This window comes from Dictyostelium purpureum, assembly GCF_000190715.1.
Source record: "Dictyostelium purpureum unplaced genomic scaffold DICPUscaffold_309, whole genome shotgun sequence".
Taxonomy (NCBI): Eukaryota; Evosea; class Eumycetozoa; order Dictyosteliales; family Dictyosteliaceae; genus Dictyostelium; species Dictyostelium purpureum.
In genome coordinates, this window is record NW_003519645.1 from 1 (window position 1) to 19,545 (window position 19,545).

The 19,545-nt window shown below is 23.8% G+C and overlaps 8 protein-coding genes across 8 annotated transcripts; 5 read left to right on the top strand and 3 right to left on the bottom strand.

Moving 5' to 3' along the window:
* Positions 1 to 10: 10 nt before the first annotated feature.
* On the top strand, positions 11 to 402 carry DICPUDRAFT_156602 (uncharacterized protein; the record flags this gene model as incomplete). The annotated part of the gene is made up of 2 exons (XM_003291897.1): positions 11 to 57; positions 177 to 402. Coding segments are annotated over 2 exons (273 nt in total), but the record flags the coding sequence as incomplete, so codon positions are not given.
* A 58-nt stretch (positions 403 to 460) lies between these two features.
* DICPUDRAFT_156603 (uncharacterized protein) lies at positions 461 to 2,695 on the top strand (the record flags this gene model as incomplete). The annotated part of the gene is made up of 3 exons (XM_003291898.1): positions 461 to 509; positions 2,259 to 2,404; positions 2,579 to 2,695. 3 exons carry the CDS (start codon positions 461 to 463, stop codon positions 2,693 to 2,695), a joined length of 312 nt encoding a protein of 103 aa, XP_003291946.1.
* Positions 2,696 to 5,558: 2,863 nt separating this feature from the next.
* On the bottom strand, positions 5,559 to 5,947 carry DICPUDRAFT_82596 (uncharacterized protein; the record flags this gene model as incomplete). Its single annotated transcript, XM_003291906.1, has 2 exons — positions 5,559 to 5,713; positions 5,764 to 5,947. 2 exons carry the CDS (start codon positions 5,945 to 5,947, stop codon positions 5,559 to 5,561), a joined length of 339 nt encoding a protein of 112 aa, XP_003291954.1.
* Positions 5,948 to 6,374: 427 nt separating this feature from the next.
* On the top strand, positions 6,375 to 7,623 carry DICPUDRAFT_156607 (uncharacterized protein; the record flags this gene model as incomplete). The annotated part of the gene is made up of 3 exons (XM_003291899.1): positions 6,375 to 6,398; positions 6,540 to 6,711; positions 7,346 to 7,623. 3 exons carry the CDS (start codon positions 6,375 to 6,377, stop codon positions 7,621 to 7,623), a joined length of 474 nt encoding a protein of 157 aa, XP_003291947.1.
* Positions 7,624 to 9,954: 2,331 nt separating this feature from the next.
* Positions 9,955 to 10,143, bottom strand: DICPUDRAFT_13500 (uncharacterized protein; the record flags this gene model as incomplete). Its single annotated transcript, XM_003291907.1, has 1 exon — positions 9,955 to 10,143. A coding segment is annotated over one exon (189 nt), but the record flags the coding sequence as incomplete, so codon positions are not given.
* A 1,947-nt stretch (positions 10,144 to 12,090) lies between these two features.
* DICPUDRAFT_156612 (uncharacterized protein) lies at positions 12,091 to 15,005 on the bottom strand (the record flags this gene model as incomplete). Its single annotated transcript, XM_003291908.1, has 6 exons — positions 12,091 to 12,186; positions 12,307 to 13,302; positions 13,384 to 13,415; positions 13,491 to 13,914; positions 13,994 to 14,421; positions 14,531 to 15,005. The coding sequence occupies 6 exons, from the start codon at positions 15,003 to 15,005 to the stop codon at positions 12,091 to 12,093; spliced, it is 2,451 nt and encodes an 816-aa protein (XP_003291956.1).
* A 992-nt stretch (positions 15,006 to 15,997) lies between these two features.
* Positions 15,998 to 17,286, top strand: DICPUDRAFT_156613 (uncharacterized protein; the record flags this gene model as incomplete). Its single annotated transcript, XM_003291900.1, has 3 exons — positions 15,998 to 16,152; positions 17,110 to 17,190; positions 17,232 to 17,286. The coding sequence occupies 3 exons, from the start codon at positions 15,998 to 16,000 to the stop codon at positions 17,284 to 17,286; spliced, it is 291 nt and encodes a 96-aa protein (XP_003291948.1).
* Positions 17,287 to 17,441: 155 nt separating this feature from the next.
* Positions 17,442 to 17,645, top strand: DICPUDRAFT_156614 (uncharacterized protein; the record flags this gene model as incomplete). The annotated part of the gene is made up of 1 exon (XM_003291901.1): positions 17,442 to 17,645. One exon carries the CDS (start codon positions 17,442 to 17,444, stop codon positions 17,643 to 17,645), a length of 204 nt encoding a protein of 67 aa, XP_003291949.1.
* Between the last annotated feature and the right edge of the window lie 1,900 nt (positions 17,646 to 19,545).

Genomic DNA, 19,545 nt, shown 5'->3' on the forward strand with positions numbered 1-19,545 from the left:
AGATTTTAAGACTTTTTTATTTAGTTGTGAAAAAAAAAATTTATTTGAAAATCTTTGGTAAATTGTTAAAGAAGGGGTATCAAAAAAGATGTTTTGTGACCCATCACAAGACAGTCACACCCAAGAATCACCAAATTCGAATTATTAACATATAATTAATAAAACTCATTTTTCAGGACCATCACTACAGGTGGTGAAGGTGGTACAGGTGGAACAGGTTGTTTTACTTCAACAAGTGGATCAACCAGCATATCAACAGGTATAATAGCAGGTAACTCTTCAGACTGGAGAGACTCTTCAGAAGCATCTGAGGACTCTTCAAGAGGCACATCAGATAGCAGATCATCAGATAGTGATTCATTTTTACCATCTCCCAATCTTCAGAAGAAATCAATTGTATAGAATCAAACAGATTGAACATGAATTTGAAAGTTATAGAATTGTAAAAGAAAATTTAGCAATGGAAAAAGATTTAGAAACCAAACAGTATAGCAGTTTAGATAAAGAACGTATTTAAAAAGAAAATAAACTATAATTTTAGAACTCAAAAGAGTATAAAAATAAATAATTTTTTTTTTTATTTACTATTTTTTTAAATTATTTATTTTTTTATTTTTAAATTAAACTAATATAAATACTAATATTATAAAATTCTTTTTTTTTTAATTGATGTATTTAAAGAAACATGTGACTCTATTGAAACCTTTTTTTTGAATGTAATTGGGTCTTCTAAATATTTATATTTCTTTGAATTATTATCATATTTTAAAAAAAATGAAATAATAAAGAGTTTTTTATAATATAAGATTATATACTCTAATTATTATTATTTGTTGAAAGTACTACAACATACCTCCTCATCAGAAACTAAACAAACTACCACCACCACAGCCAAAGTCACAGATATTACCAATTATGGAATGTAAAAAAATAAAATAAATTAAAAAAAATCAAAGTATTTAATAACACTTTTTTTATAGGGAGGAAGAAAATTTAGAGATTTTGATTTAAAAACTTTAGAAAATATGATTTTTCAAATGTATACCTCAATTTTAGTAAATATCAACAGGTTATGCCATTTTAAATTTCTAAAATAAATATTATTTTTTATTTTTTTTATTTTTTTTATTTTTTTTTAATTTTTTTTTTATTTTTTTATTTTTTTCGATCACAACAATCAAACACATGCATAAATAATTTTAATAATGTAAACTATAGCACATATAATCAATAATAATAATAATTTTAACATTACTGAAAATATGTTTAAAACCTTTCGAGAACAAGTAAGTAAATCAATACATTATTTTAAAACAACAACAAAAGCAACAATAACAGCAACAACAAACCCATATACAAATAGAAAATGGCATCGTTGAAGAAATATAGAAAATAGAAACAGAATTATTAACATAAACTAAATTAACTTTTATTAATATTCAAAAGGCATATTTACCAATTAAAACCATTCAATACCCCCAACATGATTTGCTGTAGTCGATATCATGAATGAAAGGTTTTTAATCAATAATATAAAGATTTAGCATATGTTTACCAAATGCACAGCGAACCTATTAAAAGAGATTTTATACTATTTACAAATAATAATAAATAATAGGTATTATAAACACCAACCACGAACATAATAATAATAATAATAATAATAAAAATAATCTCAAAATTAATCAATAACTATCATAAAAAGTCACAAAGTCGCAGAATTTTAAAGTCTTTCAATCTCGAGGAAATCATCTAATATAGTTTAACAGATAAGTTTAATTCATCTTAATTCACAAGAACCTAGATCTCATTGTAAAGAAGACAATAAAAATTATCCACAACTAATTGGTATTGCTTTATACTCATATAGATTGCTATTTATGCTGGTAATTTATCTCTAATTATATCAAAATATGCAAGATAAAGAATAAATCAAGCTAACACGTCTTAATTACTAAAAGTGAATATTATAGTTTGGCCTACCCGAAATCTTTTCAGTATTAGGTTATGAACCATCATCAAAACAGGATTTTAGCAATCAATCAAATAATTCAAAAAAACAATCAAATATATATTTAAATACCCCAACATTAGTCATCTATATATATAAAAAAAATTAATTAACTCGGTAAATCAATAATCAGTCCTCAGTTATTAGAAGCCTTAAAGAAAGCTAATATTAAAACATTTTTTAATAATTAATAGTTAAAAATCAATATACTGCTAAACCAAAGGCATTCCTCATCAAACAATAACAGTAACACCCAAACATCACCAAATTCAAGTTTCAGAACAACCAAAGCCCAAACCTAAACTAACTCTACCACCAGTTTTTGAAAAACCACCACAACCAGAACAAATTCCTGTACCAACACCAGTATTTATTCGTCAAACTGTACCAGTTGTGTATGGTACTCCATTCAACAACAGGATAATAACTCAATATAGTGCCAATTTGGATCAAATAATGTATCAAGATTGAAATCTTTTAGCCCAACAACAAACAATGATACAACAACAATTATCGCAGCAACAACAACAAAAATTATTTATTTAATGTTTCATTATATTAATCAAGGCAAAACCAGAGTTATCACTAAAATCATCACTAAAACTCAAAGCTAGAATCGAAGAGTTGGAAAAACTTTTACAAGAAGAAATTGATAAAAACAAAGCATTAACATTGAAACTCTAAGAACGTGAAGCAGCAAGAAAGACTTCAAGAGATGACAATCATTAACGACAACTATACAGCATAAGTACAAAATGATTAACTTTGTGAACAATTAATTGCTATTAGAGATTAGAAAGAACTTCATTTATATATAGACAATAATAACAATAACAATATTATTAATAGTACAGATAATAGTATTGATAAAATTGATAGTAAGGAAAAAAAAAATAAAAAAAAAGTTATTGATCAAATTGATAAAATATAGATGATAAAAAAAATAAAAATACAAATAGAAATATAAACTTTGATTCAGAATCAAAAGAAAAAATAATTTAGAAAGAGATAATGCATACAAATCTAATAATAATAGTTTAAACAATAGTTTGGATGCAATCCTCAACAACGAAGATAGCTTCGACATGAGTGATACCAGTATGGAATCAACATCATCCAGTAGCAAAGGTAAAAGTAAAGGAAGAGGCAAGGGCAAAGGCAAAAATAAAAATTCTAAATAAATAGTTAATTATCTCTTTTTTTCCTTACAGAAACATAATTTCTTTTTTTTTTTTTTTTTTTTTTTTTAAATTTATGTATTTAATTTATTTTATAAAATATAGATGATTATTTTAAAACTCATATAAAGTAATAAAATGAACTCTGTGATAATAATTTTTTTATAATAATAATTTAAAATGAAAAAAATATACAACCCCTTTTAGAATATTTAATTAAAATAAATAACAATAACTTTTTTTTTATTTTTTATTCCTTTCGTTTGTGTACATATGAAGTTCCTTTTAATAATTCTTGAATTAAATGCGCACCAACCACCATGGAAGCTGAAATATAAAAGCTAAAATTGGAAAACAACCAAGACTCTATTCAACCCGAGTGTGTGATGGAAATTTAATTTCTTTTTGTCTAGTTTTTTTTATGATGATCTAAAAAATAGTTATTCTAACTCTAATATTTAATACCAAACGGAATGGCTCTGTGTAGCCTTCATCAGTGTCATAATGGACATAGTTTTCATCGGTATCATAATGGATATCATCATAATCTTCATGGAACTCTTGATTAAATATTTGATTTCTTTTTATTTTTGAAAAGATGGAAAAAATTAAAGCAAATAAATAGGTTATAATTTTTGAAATAAAGCCCATTATTTTTTGAATCATTTTGAATTATATAATGTAGTTATTATTTTAAAAAAATTTATTATTTTTATTGAAGTTATTATTATTAAAATTTTATAAATGATAATTAAAAAAAAAAAAATATCAATAATAATAAAAAAAAATAAATTAAAAATTTAAATTATGTGTCAATAGGGGTATCAAAATTTAAAAAAAATAAAAATTAAAAAATAAAAAATAAAAATTAAAAAACTAATGGGGGTGGCGAACTTAGAAAAAAAAGTGTCATTGAAAGGGCCTTTTTTTTTCTTGATTTTTTTTATTTTTTAAAAAATAAAAAAAAGTTTTTTTTAAAAAAAAAAAAAATTTTAGGAGTACATTTATGAAGTCCCTTATTGTAATATATTTCTATTTTTATATAAATATTATTGTACATATGAAGTTCCTTATAGTTATATGTTTCTATTTTTTATATAAATATTATAAATATTATAAAAATAAAAATAATGATTATAATAACAAAAAAGAAACTAGAATTTCAAATATTTATTTATTTAGGTTAATTTCAATTGTTTCTTTTCAGGTTCGACTCGTTAATCATGCAATAGAGGTTATTTCTTTTAAAATACGGTGTTTTTTCAAGTCTTTAATCAATAATTGGGGTTTTATCAAATCATTCATCATACTATGGTTTAGCTTATTATTTAGTGGTTTTTTAAATCATAAATCAAACATTGAAGTATTTGTAATCTTAGGTTAACTATAAAATTTTCATAATTATTATTATATTTGAAAATAAAAGATACTAAAATTTAATTTTAATACTTATTTAGATTAATTCGAATTCTTAATTTTTTAGTTTCGAAACGTTATTTCAACTTGAAGTTTTCAGGTCATTAATCGTACATTGTTGCTTTAGTCTATACTTTTTAATTGTGCTTTTGAATAAGTCAAATCAAAGTGGAAGATATTCTTATTTAAATAATTTAAATAGTTAACACCCACCAATTCAATAGAAACCAAAATTAAACGTAGTGTTATCAACCTCAAATCGTTTATCCATTTATTAATTAATATATAAAATAAAAAAAAATAAAAAAAAATAAAAAAATAGTTTTTCTGTTTTTTTAATATATAATTCCTATTTCGATAAACATAGTATTATCCATTACTTGTGTTTCCACAATGAAAAAAATAAATAATACCATTTAAAGTAAAATTATTTATTAAATAAAGACTAAACATTTATTACATTATTTAATTTTACTTTTTTTTTCATTTTTTAATTAATTTTTTTTTCTACAGTGCCCGAGGAAAATATGTAGACCCCCTGATGTTTTTATATATGTGTTATATATTGATATAGTGCCTGCTGTACCATCATCACCATCTAAAGAAACCATATTTATCAAATGAACCTGAACCAACACTATTAATAAATTATAATGAATTAAGTATTAATAAAACAAATAAATAGAAATAATAATTAAAAAGAAATATTTACATTACGACTGATAATTGCATTGCACTAACTAGATTTCTAACGGCTTCGTCCATATCTGAAATTTCACTATCATCGTTTAAAATTAAAAGTACAGAGTATTTGGTTTGTTGGTTTTAACCTTCTGATGCTTTTTTAATTGCATGTTGAATGACTTTTCTGAAATGGGAAGCAATGTGATACACCTGAACCTGGTTATGAACGAACCACCAAAACCCATAACATCAATCATACCATCTGAATCTTATGGAGCTAAAACTGAACCTACTGACATAATCGAACGAGCATATTGACTTGGTTGTGTTGGTGTGTTATAATGAAGTGAGTGTACGTATGAAGCTACACCATTACTACCTGTACAATCGATTGCAACCATTAATGATATTTCGCGACCACCTGCTAAATAGTCGAGGAATGTATGTTTTTTTTCTAATTTGGTTCCAAAGAACCTGAATTATTGTAACCTGATTTCTTTGTTTTCTTTGGGTTAATAATTGGGAATTCTTTTTGGCCTCTGAGTACTTGATCTGCATTTAAATGAACAATACCGATAAAGTCGTGTGAACCAACTGAATCATAATCAAATACTTCAATTGTTAACATATAACCACCATTAAATGATTCTAATGACATCTGAACTGGTCTCCAAACTGCGTTTAATGTATTTTTAATAATTTCACTTTGATAAAAATATAATACAAAAATATAAAAATAAATTAAAAATAAAACTGTAAATTTGAAAGGTATTTTAAAAAAAAAAAAAGTATAAAATTTTTAAAAATAAAAAAAAAAACAAAAAAAGATATTTTTTGGTGGAATATGATTACACAAAACTTTAAACAACATACACCAATTTTTGAAATAATTTTTATTTTTAAAAATCGATTTTTTTTTTTAAAATTTTTAAAAAAATTTTTTTTTTTTTTTTAATTTTTTTTTAATTTTTTTTTTTTTTATTTTATTTTTTTCATTACACACAACAACAAACACATAAATAATTTTAATAATGTAAACTATAGCACATCCAATAAATAATAATAATTTTAGCATTACCGAAAATATGTTTAAAACCTTTCGAGAACAAGTAAGTAAATTAATACATTATTTTAAAACAATAACAGCAACCACAACAACAAACCCATATACATATAGAAAATGGCATCGTGAAGAAATATAGAAAATAGAAACAGAATTATTAACATTAATTAAAATAACTTTTCAAAAGACAGATTTACCATTAAAACCATTCAATACCCCAACAAAAGTCTTTCAATCTCTGGTAAATCAGATAAAGCAAAATTCAAATCAGATAAAGCAAAGTTCAAATCAATTACAAATTCAAAAAGTGGTAATGGATGAACGTTCAGCTCTTATAGACACTAGTCCACGGTTATCATGTATGAAAAAAACATTGGCAAAATAAAAGATTAAACTTAGATCCAACTAAATACTAAACACTAATGAAGATATTCAATATAATCAACTATTTATATGAATCTCAATACATTTGCCTTGGCCCAAGCAACAGTGATAAGCGAAAGTTGGAGTTACTTTAAAGAATTTGTTTATTGTATAAATTTAATTCAACTTAATTCACAAGTGCCTAGATCTTATTGTAAAGAAGACAATACAATGATCCACAGCAAATTGGTATTGCTTTAGTATTATGCTTCATCCTTCTACTGGCATTTCTCACCATTCTTTCACTTTATAAATGAAAACTTATAATCAGACTTACCAAGTATTAAAACTGTTCAAGTATATAGAGTTTATTTATTCATTGTAGAAATGAAAATTAAAATCTATGAAGATTGCAACTTATGATCGTAATATATCTTTAATTAAATCAAAATAAATAAATCAAGCTAACCACCACAATTTAATAATGTAGATGGTGTCTTAATAGCTAAAAGTGAATATTAGAATATGGCCATATTCTTTTCAGTATTAGGTTCTGAACCATCATCAAAACAGGCTTTTAGCAATCAAGCCATAACATGTATTGATATTACCGGTTCATCAAATCAACAGGTATAATAGCAGGTAACTCTTCAGACTGGAAAGACTCTTCAGATGCATCAGAGGACTCTTCAAGAGGCACATCAGATAGCAAATCATCATCAGCTAGTGATTCATCAGATAGTAGCTCTTCATCAATTAGCAGTTCATCATCAGATAGTAGCTCTTCATCAACTAGCAGTTCATCATCAGATAGTAGTTCATCAGATTGCGATTCAACAAGCAGTTCATCAGATAGCAGTTCATCAACAAGCAGTTCATTAGATAGTGGCTCATCAGCCAGCCGTTAATCAGAAGCAGCTCTTCATCAACAAGCAGTTCTTCAGACAGCAGTTCTTCATCAGCTAGTTCATCAGCTCTTCATCAACAAGCAGTTCATCAGATAGAAGTTCATCATCGGCTAGCAGTTCAGACAGTATGTGCTGCTGTAGGTTGTGCTGCATTTCATCATCAACTATAAGTTCATCAGATAGCAGATCATCATCGGCTAGTGGTTCATCAAATAGCAGTTTATCAGATAGTAGTTCATCATCAGTAACAGTTCATAACCATTAAAAAATATTTTCACCATCTCCCAAACTTCAAATTCCTAATCTTCTTCAAACTATAAAAATAATATTTATGTCTCTGTCTTATGAGCATACCAAGAAATACAAAGCAGGTGATCATATAATAACACAACTACAACAGCAAAAATAACAACCAGAAGCAATAGCAGCCAGACTAAGACAATACCCACTATGTTTAATAGAAAGTCAAAGAAATAGCAGTGTTTTGTTGTAGATCCAAGAAATCTCGATGACGAGCTTCCAACTAAAATGATGATACAGGCTGAACAACTTAGAAAGTTACAAGATGAACAACTTTGAAAATTAGAGAAATGACTACAATATTTAAACACCTATTAAATAATGAAAATACTAAAAGGAAAAAATAAATGGTTTTATCATCATCAATTTAAAAATAATAAAAAAAATAAAATTAAATAAAATTTTTTTTAAAAGCATTATTTTTTTTTTTATTTTTTTTTTTCACAGATAAAATATAAATATAATTACTCGAATCAGTTTAAGGTAATATATAAATATAATTTATTTTAGAGTAAATTTAACAGCATCTTCTACGACGACCAATATCAATATCAATATTAATAATGTTCCTGTTACCACCACTGCATGGATTAAAACATGGATTGAAACCACATGAACTGCCACCTATGCTATTACCGAGCCAAACCGATTCATTATCAGAGAATGAGACACTTCCAGATGAGCTTGACATGTTAATTGATTTAGATGAGGTACCGTTAACTGGGTTCATTAATGAAAGAGATTCTATGAAAAATTAAAAAAATAAATTAAAAACAAATAAAAAAAAAAAAAGTTAATATTTATATATTTAAATATAAATTATAGTATTATAATAATAATATTTACTAATAATTGACATTTTGTAATATAGTATTAATCTTTTTAATATAGTTTGTTTTAATTGAAATGAAAATTAAATTTTTTTATTTTTTTTTATACATTGGTAAATTTGTGAAGATAATTCACCCAAAGAAATAACTTACAACAACAACTTTATTTTATAAAGATTATTTTATTTTATTTTATTTTTTTTATGTAAATCTAAATTTATGAAATGATTTTTTAATTCAAGATGGTTATGTAAAATTAAATGAACATACATATATAAATTAATTTAAAAATTAAATAAAATATATAAATTTTACATAATTTTTAAAAAAACCCAAAACAAAAAAAGAATGTTATTGAAATAATTAAATATATAAAATATTAATAACTCAAAAGTTTTTTATATTTTAAAATTTAAATATTTTTAATGTATATTCTTTATTTAAAATATTTAAAATATTTTTATATAATTTATTTTATAAAATATAGATGATTATTTTAAAACTCATAAAGTAATATAATGAACTCTGTGATAAAAATTAAATTGAACTAAAATTTTTTATTAATTTTTTTTTTTAATTTTTAAAATTTTATTTTTTTTGTAATAACAATTTAAAAAGAAAAAAATAATAAAATATTGATATCGATATTGGTCATCGTCCTAGAAGATGCTGTTAAATTAACCCTAAGAATAAATTATTTATATATATTACCTTAAACTGATTCGAGTATATTTTATCAATCATTGTTTATATTGAAAAAAAATAAAAAAATATCACTTATAAAAAAAATTTTATTTAATTTTAATTTATATCTAATTTTAATTTATATTATTATCGTAATTTTTACAAAGTTTAATAGTAGCTCTGTAACATCGGCATTATCTGTTTTGATTGATTTCATAATATTTAAAACAAATACCATAATATTTAATTCCTTAAGTGCATCTCTGGCAAAACCCTCTCTACTTATTGATTTTGAATATTTTGAAAATAACTGTTCATAGAATGCTATATTCTCTGGTGTTTCCTCGATGATTTTCCTACAAATAGATTCATAACCTCCTTTTTTAATTTTAAAATTTAAATATTGAGAAGACTTTACTTTATCTTTTAAAATTGCTTCTCCATTTGAATATCTTTTAAGTATATCTAATACATAAAATAAAGCTTCATAACTTGATATTTGATCAGGTTTAAATTTTGAAAATATTTCTTTGTAAATTGATTTGTTTCTAAATATTTCCCAAAATAAATGTTCATGTGGTTCGATATCTTTAATTGTTAATTGTGCTCTTTCTTTATTGAATGAATTGATCGATTCTTTTTCTTGATTTTCATTTGATAATCTTTGTTGAAACTCTATGAATTCTTTTATTTTATCATAAATATCTCTTTTATTCCTCTTAGATACAACGCCTAGTTTATTTGTATATTCTTTTAAATCGGTTTATGTTTTATTTAAAAAATCTTTATATTTATCATCTAAATTATAATTTAAATTTTTTTTTAATTTTTGTTTTCATTATTACAGTGCCCGGATTATATATATAGACCCCCCCAACTTTTTTAAAATGGAAATGATAATTATTGAATTAATAGATCATATTTAATATTTATATAATGACCTCTAAAATAAATCATATTACAAGATATTGATTTATTTGCTAAAAATTAAAATAAAAAAAAAAAAAAAATAGGGTCTAAATATTTAATCCGTTTTTTCAATTTCAAAAATTTTATTTGTTTTATATTTGTTTTTTTTTACAATTATATATAAATGATTATTATTATTTAATATTTAGTATACCCTCCATGTGCTTTTAATATGGCATCTATTCGGTCAGGGAGTGATTCATATAATGATTTTATAATTGATTTTTCTATTGAATGAAATGCATCTTGACATACCTGAACTTGGTCTTGTGATGGGTCATGAAACATCTTTTTTGATACCCTTTCTTTAAAAATTGACCAAAGATTTTCAATTATATTAATATCTAGACTGTAGGGTGGTAATGGATAAACTTGTATATTATTTTCTTCTAAATATTGTTTCACTATCTTTGCTGAATGCGAACTACAGTTGTCATGACAAATGATTGGCAACCTATTAGGCACTTTATTTATATCTGCATATTATTCTAAATTTATTTGTGTATCGTTTTTTATAATATCAAGATATTGTTTAGTTCAAAATCCATTTGATAAATGAATAAATAAATTGGACCAAAATAAAGAAAATTTCCCAAAAATATTTAATTAACCCCACCCTTTCTAGCATTTGTCTTGATACGTGATTCTAGTAAAACATTAGTATCATAAGCCCAAGAAGACCTACCATGGTTATTATCATATTATTGGAACTTTACTTCATCCACAAACATATAATTTTCTCATTATTCCACAAAAAAATTTATATGCACAACTTTAAAAAAAATCTTTTTCTGCTATTATGTCTAAACAATGAAGGATTCATAACTTTCTTTTTATATATTATGTTATATCTCTTTAAAATAATTCTTACTGACTTGTATGATATTGTTCCAAATCCATTTTGTTCATACCAAATTATACTTTATTTTATATAGTAAATTTACTATTTTAAAAATTGAAACATAAATCACGTTCATCACGTTCGTCAAACTTTCTTTTCTCCCATGACTTTTACGGTCATTGATTGTGCCTGTTTGTTCTACCTTTTCTAATGTTTTTGCTACTTGTGATTTATACACTCCAATTTTTTTGCAATTTTTGAGTTCGACTTGTGACCTCTGTTTTTATATGATAATATTGAGTATCCAACTTCATCACTTAATATCATTTTGTTTATTTACTATATTCTATTTTTAAACTTATATTAACTCTTACTTATTAAATTAATGATAAAAAAAATATAAAAATTTTAAAAATAAAAATGTGGTAAAAAATATAGAAATTTTTTTTTATTATTTTTTTATTTTACTCACACCCACTCCTTACCATTTATTTCTAAAAATTAATAATTATTGGCGGTAAGGTTCTTCATATAAAAGCTATTATTGGTAAATCTTATTTTATAAATGATTTAATAAAAGTTGGGGGGGTCTACATATATAATCCGGGCACTGTATTATCATTATTATTAAGTTTCCTTTTGTTTTCCATTGATTGAAAAAAATAAATAAATACAACTGTTAAAAAATAAAAATAAAAATAAAAATTAAAAAAAAAGAAATTTTTAAGAAAAAAATTATAAAAATGGACAAAAAATAAAATAATAATAATAATAAAAAAAACTAAATGACCAAAATTGGACAAAAAAAAAATTGCTCTTTCTTAAGTTTAAATTTTAATTATTTTAAGAATCATCGTTCATTGTTTGTGATTGACTAATCATATCTGGTACATCTAGTTTAAAACATATACTTGGAAATCCATTAGGCCATATAGCACCCTATTTTTGGCAAAAGAAAAGAGAAGAAAAAAAAAAAATTTTAAAATTAGTTATATAAATATTATAAATTTTAATTGTATATTTAAAATTATATCATTTATATATATGTTAATTACTTACCATAATGACATTAGTTGGAGCAGAAAAACCATCTACTCTGCCATTATATATACCGTTGTTGATTACAGCATACTTTTCAGAGAGGCAGTACACCAAAAAATCATAGCAATTTTCATTATAGTAAATAATATCAACATCTCCACAATATTGGGAATTTCCAATTAAAATACGTTGGCTATCTATTTCAGTTAAATCAATATTAATAAATCTAATTGGTGTTTGTCTTACAATTCCAAAATGATCGTATATTGTCTTAATGTCCTTTTCTAATTTGAATAGTGCAATTGTTTTATCGATAATGCTGAGTGGCACCGAATTATAAATGGTGGGGTTGAAGATTACATTCATTTTACGACTTCTGGTTTGGCCATTGGTTTCTGAAAGTCTTGGAGTTATAGCTTTATAATCTTGCATTTCGAATCTAAAAACTAAATCTTTTATTAATAAATGGTTATCGTGATTATAATTGCAATGATGGTCATTATAATCACAAAAAATAATTTCATCTTTGAGGATTGGAAATACAAATAGACCGATTTTTTGGTCAATGTCAAAGGTTGGCGTTGCAGCTTGTATTCTATTTAATTTCATTGGGATATAGATTTCTCCCAACACACCATTGAAATTGTTGATGAGATTGGCATAATTATATGCAAAAGAGCCATTCGTATCATAATCTACAGATGGTTTTTTACCTTCAGTATCTATTATTACTTTGGGATTGAAAGATTCATATTGATTATTTGTTTGATTTAATTTTTTAATTTCCATTACTGGTCTATTTGCAGCACTAAAAAACCCCTTGTTTTCTAAACCAGTATAAATATTTGTAAAATCAAGTGGAAAACCTGCTGTACCAAAAGGTATAACTTCTGGTCCAAACCTATCATACCTTTGGGCTGTTGGAGGGTCTGCAATAACAGTAACACGTCTTTCATAGTATTCAGCTAGATAATCTAATTTTTTTGAACAAAATGCACAACCACCCCTTGATTCCTAATATATAAAATAAAACAGTTAATATATAAAATTGTATAAATTTAATATGCTTTTAATTATTGTTTATAAATAACTTACTTGTTTACCTTGCCAATTAAGATCACCAATACCTTTTAATATAAATTTTAAATTAATTAGTATATTTTTGTTATATGCAAACTCAGTTTAAAATTAAGAATACTTACAAAATATATTACCAGTGATATCGACTAAATATGATATCTTTGAATGTTGAGCACCATCTGTTGTAGATTTACTAACGGACCATGGTGCATCAGTTCTACTGACAATATTCATTTTATCTGATGGTTTGGCCATTTTATCACCGTTTTTACTACCACCCCTTTGCATTGTATTAATAAGCCATTTACCTGTTTTTTGATGGTTGTTGTAATAGTAATCTGCAATATAATCCCATATCATATTAAATCCTCTTTTTGATAATGGGTAAGATGTCTTTTTTTTATGAATCTTATTGTTTGAGGTTTGAACAAAGTATTGACCATCACCATTGGATTGATCCATTACCTTATTGTAATGTATACAGTCATTAACATTCTTTCTTTGGAAATCAAATGATGAAAAATCATTGTTACTGACCAGGCTTGCCTATTAATAATAAAATTAAAAATTAGAATTTTAAAACAAACCAGTGTTATTAAATAATATAAATTAATTGAAAACTTACAATTGTGGACCATTTTGATATTTCTATTGTATTTTTTGACCAATGTTTTGTAATTGGATCAAAGATAATCGTATCAAAAATTTTTTGATCAAAAATATCAAATGTTTTCTTTAATTTTTTAAATGAAGCGATTTCATTTTTTGTAAAAGCAATGGTATCGATTAATGGACCAACTCTAGTTCTAATGTCATTAAACTTGGTTAGACCAGATAGCTTGTGCGTTATATCTCTAATGTTTTTACCATTAATTTCATTAATAATAAAATCACCATAAATTAAAAGCTTTGGAATAATATCTAATTCATCTGGTGATAAGTTGATACAAACTGAATGTTGACCCAAATTAAACTCAATTCCTTTTTCAAAGAATTCATCAGCACTATCATTTACAGGCGATTGAGGATAACTATGAATAACATGAATACCTCCTATAATTATTAATAAATTTTTTTTTTTTTTTTTATAAAAATGAAGATAAAAAATAAATAATTAATATTTTAAATATTATAATAATATTTATTAAATGACTATATTTACCTTGATTGTTCCAAATAAAAAATCCCTTGGCATGTGCACCTGTACCTGGATCACCACGAGTTGTAGGATCAGTATATACTACACCATTAACTTCTTTTACTTTATGTCTTGGTTCATTATTATATGCAATACTATTGTAATTATTATTTAATATTTGTTCATATGTTATAGTTATTGGATTTGGAATTTTATCACTATTTTTGGTATAATAGTTGTTGATTTCGGATATAATTTTTTCACCAGATAAACTGCTGTCTGTGTAAATTGCACCACCATTATCACCTGAAAGTTGTTGTAAAAACCACCAATTCACATCCTTGGTGGACCTCATACCATTAAATTTACCTCTTGCATCTCCTTGATACACATTTTTAGTGGTTTTACATCTTGGTGCTTGAGATACTACAAAATTGTTACTATTAACAAAAACTAAAACCAATATTATTAAAACAAAATTAATATTTATTAGTTTCATTATGTGTTTGATTTTTTTTTTTATTTATGTTTATAAAAAAAAATTATTTATTTTACATTTTTTTTTATTGTGCGTGATTTTAATTTTATATGCGATGTGATTCTTTCAAATTAAAAATCTTTTTCAAAAAAAATTAAAAAAAAAAAAAAAAAAAAATATTTTTTTGTCATATGGTGTGAACGAGTAAAATCAATGATTAATAGAAAAATGATTTTTTTTTTTAAAAGAAAAAAAAACACAAAACAAAATTTTTTAGTTTTTTTTTTGTGGGTTTATAAAATTTGTTTTTCTAAAAAACTATATTTAGATTTTTATATAAAATCACACCACAACACTTTTTTTTTTTTTACCGCAGCGATTGAAAAATAAATGGGCCAGATTTTTTTTTCCAAAGTTGTTTTTATTATCATAAAAATGTTTTTATTTTTGCCATTTTTAAAATAATATAATATTTTTTTAAAAATCTGAAAATAAATTGTTTTTATAAAAAATTTTTTTTTTTTTTTTAATTTTTTTTAATTTTTTTTAATTTTTTTATTTTTATTTTTTTAAATACACAACAAACAAACAAACACATAAATAGTTTTAATAATGCAAACTATGGCATATCCAATCAATAATAATAATTTTAACATTACTGAAAATATGTTTAATACCTTTCGAGAACAAGTAAGTAAATTAATACATTATTTTAAAACAACAACAGCAACAACAAACCAATATACATAGGAAGTGGCATCGTTTAAAGAAAAATAGAAAATAGAAACAGAATTACTAACATAAATTAAATTAACTTTTATTAATATTCAAAAGACAGATTTACCAATTAAAACCATTCAATACCCCAACAGTATCTGCTGTCGTCGATATCATGAATGAAAGGTTTTTAATCAATAATATAAATATTTGGCCTATGTTTATCAAATAACAGTGAACCTATTAAAACAGATTTTATACTATTTCAAGTAATAATAATAAATACCAATCCAATCATGAACTATTGTTCAATAATAATAATCTCAAAATTAATATCAATAACAATCATAAAAAGTCACAAAGTCGCAGAAACTCAAATTCTTTCAATCTCTGGTAAATCAGCCAAGGCAAAATTCAAATCAATTGCAAGTTCATGTAAAAATTCAAAAGCGTTAATGGATGTACCGTTCAGCTCCTATAGACGCTAGTGCACAGTTATCATGTGTGAAAAAAACATTGGCAAAAAAAAAGATTAAACTTAGATCCAACTAAATACTAAACACTAATGAAGATATTCAATATAATCAACTATTTATATGAATCTCAATACATTTGCTTTGGCCCAAGCAACAATGATAGAACACAAATAGTTTAGATAAGGAAAAGGGTAAACTTCAACTTTCATAAATATTGTTCAAATTGTGAAACGGTCCAATGGTTTTAGCTTATCAAATATATTTAAAATATGATCCCCAAAGAATTTAGTATCTGATAGAGGTTCAAGGTTCATAAATGAAGTCGTCTTTTCAATAAACAAATTCTTTAAAGTAACTCCAACTTTCGCTTGCCATTCTTAAACATATGGTTTAACTGAAAAGTTTAATTCAACTTAATTCACAAGTACCTAGATTTTATTGTAAAGAAGACAACTTCTCATATCTTTAATTAAATCAAAATAAAGAATAAATCAAGCTAACAACACAATTTAATAATGTAGATGGTGTCTTAATAGCTAAAAGTGAATATTAGAATATGACCTACCCGAAATCTTTTCAGTATTAGTTTCTGAAGCATCATCAAAACAGGATTTTAGCAATCAATCAAATAATTCAAAAAAAACTAATCAAGTATATATTTAAATATCGAATTAAATAAATTAAATAATAGATCACAATATTTAAATACCCCAATTAGTCATCTATATAAAAAAAATAATAGTATTAACTCAATAAATCAATAATCAGTCAGTTATTAGAAGCCTTAAAGAAAGCTAATATTAAAACATTTTATAATAATTAAAAATCAATATAGTGCCAAACCAAAGGCAGTCCTCATTAAGTTATAACAGTCACACCCACCAAATTCGACCCAATATCATACAATTAATAAAACGCCTCACATTTTTCAGGACCATCACTGCTGCGGGTGCTGCAAGTTGTGCTGCTACAGGTGGTGAAGGTTGTACAGGTGGTACAGGTTATAATAGCAGGTAACTCTTCAGACTGGAAAGATTATCTCTCTCTTTATTAGAACTTTTAGAACAATTAGAATTAGAAGGTCTTCAATCCGAAAATCACAATATTAAATAAGAGATTACAATTCTTTAAGATAAATTCAGTAAACAATCTTTCAACACTAGTCATGATACTTCTGTTGGTATATCAAAAGTTTCACTGAGTTCTCGTACTGATAGAGGGGATGGATTGATCCAACAGCATTAATTTCTAAGCAAACTGATAAATGCGAAGAGAAAACAGAAATCCATTAAAAGCGGTAGCATCATATTCATCAAAATCTAATGTTGGTAGTTCAAATGCAGGTGCTAATAATTCACCAATCATCCCATTGAATACTTCAGAAGAAATCAATGGTGATAGAATCAAAGAGACTGAACATGAATTTGAAAGCTATAGAAATGCAAAAGGGACTTTAGCAATGGAATAAGATTTAGAAATCAAATAATTAATAGAAAATTAGAGATTACTGACTCAAAAGGTTCATTTGGAAACAGTTAGAAATACACAATTAAATTTTAAAATTGAAAATATCGAAGAGGAGATAAGACAAAGAATAGAAGAAAAGTTAAATATTTTAAGATAAATAAATAAATAAATAGATAATATAGACTAATCAAGAGAAGCAATCTAAATTAGCAATTAATCATTTAAAATAGCCAATCACCAAATTCTTTAGTTAGTGCCAATAATAACAATGCCATTGGTGTTCGAATTAAACCAAACCAAACATTAAATTCAAAAAATATCTCATCATCAATTTGGAACTCATTATTTAAAAAAAATCACCATTATCAAATAACAACATCTCACCATAGGCACATCCACCACATTTACCTCCATTACCATTTGGAGATATAAATATATATATGCAGTTCTACCAATTTCACTTACCAAACCATCTTCTTGAGTACAGAACTAATAAATTCAGTAAAATAAAAAAAAAAAAAAATAATAAATAATTAAAAATACAAAGAAATAAAATAAAATTAAATAAAATTTTTTTATAAGCGTTATTTTGTTTTTATTTTTTTTTCACAAATAAAATAAATATATTTACTCGAATCAGTTTAAGGTAATATATAATATAATTTATTTATAGAGTAAATTTAACAGCATCTTCTACGACGATGACCAATATCAATATTAATAATGTTATTGTTACCGCCAATGCATGGTTTAAAACATGGATTGAACCCACATGAACTGCCACTTAAGCTATTACCGAACCAAACTGATTCATTATCAGAGAATGAGACACTTCCAGATGAGCTTAACATTGATTTAGATGAGGCACCGTTAACTGGGTTCATTGATGAAATAGATTCTATGAAAAATAAAAAAATATAAAATAAAAACAAAAAAAAAAAATAAATGTTAATATTTATATTTTTAAAATTTAAATAGCTTTATTAATATTTACTAATAATTGACATTTTATAATATAGTTTTTTTATTTTTTTAATATATAGTTTTTAATTGAAATGAAAATTAAATTTTTTTTTTTTTTTTTTATATTTTAAATTTGTGAAAGATAATTCACCCAAAGAAATAACTTATAACAAGTTGATTTTATAAAAATTTTTATAAATAAATAAATTATAATTTATATATATATATATATATTAATAAACAAATAATAAACAAATTAAACATCAATGCATTATTAGTATCATAAAAACCTGTAAATTTAAAAGCTACTTTTTTTATTACAATTTAAATTTATTTAAAATAATATATATATTTTAAATTTAATTTTTTTTATTAAAATTAATCATTAAATAAATAATCTAATATTATTTTTTTAAATTTAGTTGTATAAATTATAGAAATAATCAATTTAATTAATTTTTTTATTATTTTTTTTAAAAATCATTTTTTGCAATGAAAATGTTAGTTTAATTTTCTGGGTATCATTTTAAAGAGAATTAAATAGAAAATTTAAATCAAATAAAAAAAATGATCAATCTATAATATAAAAAAAAGATATAAAATAAATTATTACTTTACAATTATTTTTTTTATTTTCCTTATATTATTATAAAAAAAATTATATTTTTCAAAACAGTTCTATCTTTTTAATAAATAAATTTTTTTTGAATTTATTTTTTATTTTTTGTTATTTTAATTTTTATTTTTTTTATTGTATTAAAGAATTGATTTTTATTTTTTTTCAATATTATTTTATTCATATACAAATAATAATATAGCTTTATTTTTACATTTTACAACACAATAATAATTTTTCCATATAAATTTAATTTCATAACAATAATAAAAATATAAAATATATTTATTTGAAACATTCATTATTATATATTAATATAAAT